The 9,624-nt window shown below is 37.5% G+C and overlaps 1 protein-coding gene across 1 annotated transcript; it reads right to left on the bottom strand.

Moving 5' to 3' along the window:
- Window positions 1–103: 103 nt before the first annotated feature.
- dpt (dermatopontin) lies at window positions 104–6,007 on the bottom strand. The gene is made up of 4 exons (XM_030131443.1): window positions 5,567–6,007; window positions 1,315–1,440; window positions 1,112–1,219; window positions 104–874 (listed from the first exon to the last, which is right to left on the bottom strand). Exons 1-4 carry the CDS (start codon window positions 5,848–5,850, stop codon window positions 808–810), a joined length of 585 nt encoding a protein of 194 aa, XP_029987303.1. The 5' UTR covers window positions 5,851–6,007; the 3' UTR covers window positions 104–807.
- Between the last annotated feature and the right edge of the window lie 3,617 nt (window positions 6,008–9,624).

Raw genomic sequence — 9,624 nt, 5'->3', positions numbered from 1 at the left:
TATTGCATGTCAAAATATATTATTGCATCATGCTTGAAATTGAAAAAAATGAAAAAAAAAAAACAAAAAAACAAAAAAACCCAGAAGAATCCCATGTTCAACGTAGAGCTGTGATCTGCACAGAAACACGCTTTAATGAAAGAGATGCAAAGGCATATGAAAGTTGGTGGGACACATTTCATTGCGTGCAAACTTCATGCTTTGGCCATAATTTTCAAGACTTCCAACACATACACATTTCAAAGTACACATTCATTTAAAATAGCTGCTTCCAAGACAGTATCCCAATTCATCACATCCCAAAGCCCAATGAATACTTTTATGAGTGTGAAAATGAACCGTTTTGCCTAACTGTCCCTGTCACATGGTGTTACCCAAAAGATCCTGGAGCAGATTCTGATGCAATGTTTTCCACCACCATGAACACAGCAACAAATAATTGTGTTTGTTTTGGAAAACTACTTTCATATGCTGCCAGAGAACATTTAGCTCCATTCTCAACTAAATGAAACATTAAGCTGGCCAAAGTCTGAGCTCAGTCCCCTGCAGACCCTCTGTGCGTATGATTATTTTAACAGTTACCTTTATATGAACAGGTATTTTGCATGCTAGACTGGAACAAACAATCATGATTATACACACACATATATATTATAGACATTTGGTTTATGTATTAACTATAACATAAACCATATCAGTTTTGTACAAAGTCAGTATTATTGTTTTATCTAAATGTTAGAGTAGATAGATATTTGAGATAGAAAAAAAAAACAAAAAAACAAAACACTTGCTTAGCTGCTTAGAGGTCTATAAATTGTCAAATTCACAGTCAAAGTCTGTCATCCTGCACAGGATGTACTTCCACTGCCGATCTCTGAAACACAATACAAAAAGAGAATCCTGTCATTTCAACATTCATAAATGCATAAACAGATTTTACTGTGTGTTTTTTCTGCCAATGTATTCAGGCCCCAAAGGCCTCACTTCAGAGGTTGTTTCTTCCAACAAGGCCATGAGAGGATTTCAGCGATGTTTGGGAAAATCTGAGGTCTGAATCCAAACGGCTGCTTCACTGACTCATATGTTATTAGTAAATTAAAACAATGCAAACCTTAGCACTCCACTGAAGGTGGTCTGGGCGCCTCGGATGAAGTAGCCATAACTAGGGATAACCAGCTCGCCCTCCTCTCTGTAGTATTCTGGGATGTCCGTGGTCTTCCTGCAGAAAGCACCATACAGAATGTTGTGTGTTTGAAGTATAACTGTATTCATTGTGTGACACTTTATGATGTTCATAGGTATGTGAGGACGTACATGCAGGAGTAGGGACAGCGGCGTTTGTAGTAGCAGCAGTAGAACTGCCATTCACGGTCAAGAACAGACTCAAAGTACTTGCTTTGGACTCCTGCTACCAGACCGTTACGAGTGCATGTTGATGTCCTGTCAGTGACAAGAAAGAAATCTGTTATTTTGTGACAGTCAATTTACATTTGAAAACCTCTAAAATAACACACAATTGCATCAGTTTCCCTTCCACATTTCATTCATTCACTCAAACATAAAATATATATCATTTTTGATTTTGGAAAATGTTGTTATTTTTCTTCTTGCAGAGATAGATGTAAAAATAAATACACCCTCTTATATACTGAATATGAAGCTCAAATCAGCAGCCACCTTTATTTAGTCTATCCCAGCAGAGCATGAAACATAAGATATAGGTTATATAGGTTAAAAGATATAACTTATATAAGATATAGCCCAAATTTACAAAGATATACCATGACTTGCTGTAATGTCTACAATTGTACTGCCTCTTCTACTGTCATAATAATACTGAATTAAATGTATATAGAGTTTTGTTATGTCTTTAATGTCTGTCTTTGTTACCCCTGGGCCAACTTCTGGCCAAAGAGACATTGGAATCATTTTGTTGTCTGTCTGTCTGTCCATCTGTCTGTCCATTCAATGATGTAATCACATTATCTGAAGAATACATTGAGATATCTGCACCAAATTTATATTGTGGATGCATGTTGGCATGGAGCAGAAGCTTATTGAATATAGGTGACCTACAGGGCAGTAACTTTCAACAGAATCATACACTGTATTTGGCTGAGGGGTATTAAAAGTGTGCAGCACGTTATGTTTATTAATGTTGTTTTTGCTTGGTTATGTTTTATGAATTTGATGGCTTTTTCCATCTCTTCCTGCTTTTGTTTACATTTTTACTCAGCTTTTGTTTAAATTATTTTCTTTTTTTTCCATCTTTACAACAGAAGCATTTCACAAAGGATTTTTGGGTCAATTTTAGAAGCACTTCACTTCTATCTGATTGTTTGTTATAGCTGTTGTGCATTATTTCATATACGGTAATTATCATGTTTTGTTCTCTGACAGCTGCCAACCCAATGAAAACAGTGTCCTAACCCTACGTTTGGTAAAGGTGGTTTAGAGTAATGTTAGAGTTACATGTTTGGTCCTCAAATAGAACCAAGCTAATCATTACCAGTACTTCCTGTCTTTGTGCTAAGCTAAGTTAACCAGCTGACTTGAAAGTAACTCTCTGCTCAAAATCAAGTATTTTTAAGGAGTGGAAGAATAGAATTTGTGACATGAGATATATTTTGCATCACATATTATCTAATGTTTTACACAACTACAACAGATACAATATAGAAGTTGTCTCTGCTAATATACTGAGTAACCAATAGTTCTTTAGGGTGAGGGACAGATACATATCTGAAATAAAAGCCTAAATTTCTGGTTGGATGGTGAAACATACCTACTTTTAAACATTATGAAAAACTCAATTATCAACACATTGCTAAATTTGAGCAAACATTGCAAAATGGCTTTATTCAGTTAGGTTGTCAAAAGAATAAAGAGGAAGGTTGTGTTTGTAAAGTCAGGCATCGATGGAAACCTTAAACCCATATTGTAACGCAAAGAAACTAAATGGCACAAGCGGGTTCCTGCCATGTAACTTTCCATTATTTTAATGTAATAAATGATATGTTGTGTCAATCACAGTATCCATGGCTGCATATTACATTACAGAAGGCGATTTTGTTTTAATTACAGGGTCATTGGACTTATATGTGGACTTTTTCTAATTGTGTGATTTGCATTATGTGAACTGACCTCAGGGTTTTTTTTTTTTTATGCACATATTCATGGGGAACTTGTGCAGCTATTTATAATTATAAACAATAAACCATGACAAATAGCAAACTATTGTTGTAAGTAATTTAATTGGGAATTAAACCCGCAAAAACACTAAAAACTACAATATATGTTTTAAGAGTTAAATGTAAATACTAGTGTGTTGACAGTGTGTTTTGTTTATTGCCCATACACTGCGTTGTCACCACAACATTTCTAAGAATACCAAGTCAAAGCAGCAGGAGTTGCAGCCTGTGTAGACATTTGTCATGGCAACATGGGCACAGCCTTCAGCCATTTAGCCAATGGGGACAGTTTGCCTGCAGGGTAATGTCTCAGCCATTGTAATTCAGATAGACAGCTACATTAAAGGGGTAGGTGTGGTGGTGATAGAGAGCGCTCTGTGTTTGTCTTTGAATCAGAGGTGGGTGCAGTCAAGTTCAACTCCAAATAAATCTAAAGAGCACAAATAAGTCCTGCTCTCCCACCTAGAAAAGGTAATCTGAAGTAGATATAACTGCCTGTGGGATCAGTGGAGTAGTATGACTCAAGCTGTTGTTTACAAAGGGATGTCAGGCTACAATTCTTCCTCCAAAGAGATTTTCTAAAAGGTGATCCTATCCCTTTAATTAACTGAGGCTTTCTGTGGGTTTGACAGTGATGGATACTAGAACATGCTTATGTGAGGTTTGCCATTCTAGAAGGAGACAAAATTAAAAGAACGGCAGACAGAATGAATGAATGAATGAATGAATGAATGAAAGATTATGAAGGATTATGAGAATGGAAGCCTTTTATCTGCTTTTTAAGTTGTTAAAACAGAGTTTTTGATCCATACTCTGTTCTAATGTGAATGACATGTTGCAAAAGTTCCAGGAAATGAAATTTACTGTTAGGTCTCTGAGGGGCTGTTGACACAGGCTGCTGAATGAGGCTGGTTAAAATTCACCGGACACAGTCATATCCCAAAGAAAGGTCAGCTGAAGACACATATGGCTGGTTTTGGAGTCAGATAGTGATAGTTCATACAGGCCCACAAGGACCTGGCCTTGTTCCTCTGAATGAAAAAAGAGCTTGTGGATTTGATGAAAGAAAAAAAGCAACACATGTTCACAGTCTGGGGTGGAAATCTTTTTTATTTATGACTGTTGTTTTGCAGAACCCAATACAAATTTTAGCAGCCATTTAGGTCTTTATAGCCCAGCACATCCTTTGGTTGCAGCTGGACTTGTGTACGATCCAGATGAGGTCTGGAAGTGTCCCAGCTGGGTGTCCGTCACCTTCACACTAACAACATGGTGGTTTTTCTGTTCATGCTACAGTGTCTGCGGTGGTGGCTTCTAAGGGCCTTTGTTGTCTACTGACCTTTAGGATCACGTGTTGTTGGTCAAACAACGTCCTTTTTGGACGTGAAGGATCATGCATATCTTGCTAATTAGTTTGTGCTGTACTTCATCTGGATGATTGAAACAATTACAAGATGTGCTCCTCATATGGAGGTCATATTTCCAATATAACCAGGACTTGTTTTGGGTATTTCCAAAGTTTCCTATATCTCTCTTGCACAAACCACCCACCAACTTTAAACTTTTGTCTTCCACAACTAACATTCATTCCCGAGTCAGTAGTCATGGGTATTCATCGGCTCCGAATCCAGTGAGCAGTGATAGAATCAGAACACCCAGATGAACCTGCTGTTTTTATTCATTTTCCAAAACCTTTCCTATGACACAAGCTGTACAAATATCTTAATGTTTTTTCAGGAACAATGTGCAGCAGTGATTTTGAGTCGATTCTCATGCAAGATGCATCACTGGGAAGGAAAGAGACCTTCTCCTGATTGTTCCCATGAGTAATTATCTCATGTCCCATAGTGAATGTTAAAACGGCTGTGGTCATTGCGTATTCGTATTGCTCTAACAAATTTTGGTAAAATCATTTAGCAAAGTGTTACTTGACTAACAGTATAGAAAACATACACATCCTCCTAAGAACTTGTTCAGATTCAGATTTAACTCTTTATCATCCTTTTACATTAAGGTTTTGTATATGATCAGTGTTAGATATGTAACAGTCAAACCATTAGCCCAAAATACATGAATTAATGTTGATGTTAGAGGATTAGAGATGTTCTAATTTATATCTCTAGCATATGGGTAAAACAAACTTAAACTACATCAGTTGAAACATGGCTCAAGAGGAACCCTAGCCCTGACCCTTACGTGGGTCTCTGGTGAGTTAGTGGATCATTAAGGTTGAAAATGAAAAAATATCTTTGGTTCAATTCACATTTCATCCAAATTATCTGAGCAGATGTACATGTTTACCAGCCTTATAAAGCTGTCATAAGAGAAGTGGACAACAAGGGACACAAAACTATGATATAAGACAGAGGACCTACCATTCCATCCCAGCACGGTTGATGTCATCCCACCAGCAGTCAGTGGGCTCCCCTAGACCCTCCGGTGTGGGCTGGCACTCAAAAGACCACAGACGATCCGAACCATCCCTCGCGCTAAAGTAGCTCCTGATGGCCACGAGGACTTCCCCATGGGGACACTGGAAGTTGAAGCCCTGTCGGTAGCCGTTGACCCAGTCCATATCTTGCATGTCGTGGTGGTCATGGTACTGGGCTGCCACCGTGGCCAGCAGAGACAACGCCAACACGAGCAGAGCACGATTCATGTTGAAGGAATCAGACCGTCTGCTGCGCTCACTCACAGCTGCCTCACTGTAAACTCCTTTGAGCCTTTTGTTGTCCAGATGTTTTATATCCAGTAGTGATGTGTAATTTGCTGCTTATGGGACAAACCCAAAAGTGTTCCTCACTTTGACAGTTTAAGGTAGACTCTGAGACAGAGCAGCCCTCAGAATCCTTCTGTGGATTGGGGTGTACCTTAAAAGACAACACCTTCACGTAGCAGGCAATTAAGACAATTATGTGATGTTTTATTAGAGTCTAGAGAAAGTAGGGTGGTTTGTAAAACCAAAAAACATTCTCTCCCCTGACATTTAATAAAGCCCACAGTAGATCTTTATGTTAAAGCTTTGAAATAGTGGGGGCAACTGTCAAAACTCATGGTTTTGTGATGAATGTCTTCATTTGGGAGATGAAACCATATGTATATGGAGCTATACTGAAAACAAAAAGGCATAATCAGGGCTTTTCTTTTCTCATAGATGGAGGTGATATACCGCAGGACTGTAGAAACAATGGTGAGAGATCTACGGGTTGGAAAAACAGAGATGCAGCCAAGAGGCTAGAAAAAGACTGATGCCAAAGCCAGTGTGTTGGTGTCTAAAACACCACTGATGGCTGTTAAATACTGACCTGGACAATTAACTTCTCCCTAGAAATACAAAGTATTTTTTTCAGGAACTGATTCTGCTCTCATTTTCTTTATAAGGAAACGCTAATAAATGCACTTGTGGATGTTATCTGTATTATTCCTTTGTTTTTAAGATTGAAGGGTTAATAGAAGGGTTTGATGAGACTATAATTGACTTTCAGAAATGTTGTTAATTGAACTAACCTTAATCCTCCCTGGCTCCACAATATTGTCCACACATAATCACGTCTTTCTTCAAAAAGCCAAGATGGTAACTCCAGTCTACGGACTCAGCATGTTTATTTACAGACATTCATGTAAACAGTTAAGTTGAATAATCAGTTACATCAGTTATACTTAGACTGCTATTCTATAACATATTTGAGAGCATCCATTGTTACCGTAACTTACTCTAATCTACAGTATGTCACACTTGTTCCAACAAGCACCAACCAGAAATCCCGGGAACCCACTACTGATCATGTCATATATATATATTTTTTTTCATTAAAGTCATACTTGGTGAAATGAACACTGGCTGACTATGTACACCATATGCTTTGGTGGCGTACATCAAGTATTGCCAGCTTTCCTTTATAAATATGATAAGGATAATGGTAAAAAAAAAAAAAAAAAAAAAACCAAAAACACATGGACTTAAGACTTAAATAACTCGACCCCATCAACATCCACCATACCATTCCTTTGTAAATGGAGGGAAACTCTATCATTAAACATTTAATAGGTTTAGAATTGTCTGTCAAGGAGAAAATTGATGATCATTTATGTATTTCCTGTTAACACATTCCCAAAAGACTACTGCATGCCATATTCTTTCACTGGTGTCCAGAAATAAAAGAGTGACTCATGCTTTTGCACCATGACCTTAGCATCTTAATCCCACATACACTAACCTACCGCTGTAAATGCTCCAAATGTGGCACGCCAAATATACTTTAATCCACTTGTGAAACTATCTGAGGTGCCCTTGGGGCCCCTAAAGGAAAGACAGGGCCTTATATACTGCAAGCATTGATCAGTAATTCTGTCCAAAAAAAAAAAAAAAAAAGCAATATCATGAAAATCAAATCATTTTCAAGATGATTTGATTTTTGGTGATTTTTTTAATAATAATTTTAGAATTGTGCATTGATTGATCAGTGCAATTAATCATTATGAAAATAATCATTTTCTGCATAAAACAACATGAGCTTTATCCTTATACTCAAAAATAATTAAATCTAGACAAGATTCAAGCACAAAATCCAGCCACCATCATTGTGTCATCTGACTCTACATTACAGTGACTGGACATACTAGTATGACAGGCTATAATGTGTAACCAATGACAACAGAGGAGTCTACATTAAACAGTAGCTCACTCTGCAGATAAAGTCCTTCTACACAGTTAAACCACTTGGTGTTAACTTATTCAGTATAAACTCCACATAAATACATCAGTGCAGAACTAGAAATCCACTCCACTGTTTCATAGAATCACAGCCATTCATTTCCCACCGCTTTCTTTCCATGTTCGTGTGAAACAGCTGACTGTTGGAGATTATTTATGGGGTGATGTGTTAGAATCATCTGTGCAGGTGTTGATGCTTGATCATGCTTACATATTTAATGCTGTAATGACAGATTAAGTGAAATGCTTCAGTGTTGAGACAAGTGAACAGATTTCAGTTCAACCTTTTAATAAAAGATTTGGATGATTTCAGTGTGTCTCATATCACACTTACAGCCATGACACATTATTTATTCCAGTGGAAATGACAAAAAAAAAGGTATACACTTTAAATATAGGACAGTATTCATTATGGTTGTTGAAGTGAATTTTTTTTTAATGATGCATTTTTTTCTGTTCACTTAAACACAAAAAGGAGTATTTTGAAACAGAAAATATGTAACCCCTCAGGAAATGCTATTTTTGTCTATTCTGATTCAGGCTGATAAAGCATTAAATATTCATATTTAAAGTAACGACAAACCTTTTGTGTTATTTCTAACTAGACAGGCAGAAATCAATTAAATGCCAGTAAATACGACAGTAAATATGCGAGCCAATGGAAAACATGAACATCTAGTGAAACTGCAATAAGCTGTGGCGTTCTGGGTTATTTTTAGAGACCTCTGAGAAGAGCAAGAAGGTTTTATTTGTAACCTTTTAGTAAAGATTTTTATATGTAACCTTATTCCTGCGTTCGTGTTGTGTACTTGTTTTCAGATGTGAGACATTTGCTTTTCCTGGCCATTAAAACAAGCTAATGGGTAATTTTGTTGGGCTTCAAGAAGAGGTCTGCATGCATGCCTGAGAATCTGATCCCATCCGAGAGATCATCCTCAAAGCATCTAAAAATAAATAACAGCACATGTTTGGAAGTAGAGTGTGAGTCACTGCAAGAGGAGTTCCACAAAAGTCAAAATGGAGCAGAACTGGGGAGTATTTATAGACACTATTGTCTATTTAAAAATCTCTATTTAGAGCAGAGCTGATGGCACGAAAAGAATGTGGGACTTCATTCATGACACTTTGATGTGACTGTGACATCCAGAGTGTAGTGTATCAAAGATCACACAGTGAGGGCAGCCTGACTAAAGTCCGGTTCACACGATACCTTTGTTTATATCAATTGGAGAGGATCTGAACTGTAATCTGATTTTGCAAAAGTAGCATCTGCTGGATCACAGACCTAATAAAGCTCATAACTAAACAAAGCAAAGCCAAACTGAACACAGCAGTGAGTGGTAGTGACTAAAAGATGACACGTGCACAAACGCATGCCATGTCTTTTCTAAGGTAAATATTTGGGTGCTTCAGTGCACATCTGCTTTTCATTGCCTCCAGTCCCAGCTTTCATCCAGTCCTGGCCCTGGGCTCCCTCTAGTAGGACACAGCTCAGTCATTTTATACAGTCGCTGCTTTTTACTGCTGCTCACTATACTGTCTGACCCAGTATGTATCACAGCAACTCACAGAAACAGAACTGCAAACTGTTTACTATAGTCAACAATTTGAACCCCTGTAATATGTGTCTCTTATTAACATTATACACTCATGAGTGAATAATAAACACTTATAGATCTTTGCAATTTATTTACCCTCACAAAGAGCATCCATGTGAGG

Source organism: Sphaeramia orbicularis, chromosome 4 (genome assembly GCF_902148855.1).
Source record: "Sphaeramia orbicularis chromosome 4, fSphaOr1.1, whole genome shotgun sequence".
Taxonomy (NCBI): domain Eukaryota; kingdom Metazoa; phylum Chordata; class Actinopteri; order Kurtiformes; family Apogonidae; genus Sphaeramia; species Sphaeramia orbicularis.
Note: the sequence above shows the minus strand (reverse complement) of the source record. Positions and strands in the feature narration are given on the sequence as shown.

Bases quoted from the DNA above. Each gene is read 5' to 3' on its own strand.
- dpt (XM_030131443.1), bottom strand. From the start codon at position 5,850: ATGAATCGTGCTCTGCTCGTGTTGGCGTTGTCTCTGCTGGCCACGGTG. The intron at 1,441-5,566 runs GTAGGTCCTCTG...TGTCACTGACAG, and splicing joins AACCGTGCTGGGATGGAATG to GACATCAACATGCACTCGTA. The intron at 1,220-1,314 runs GTACGTCCTCAC...TGCTTTCTGCAG, and splicing joins CGCTGTCCCTACTCCTGCAT to GAAGACCACGGACATCCCAG.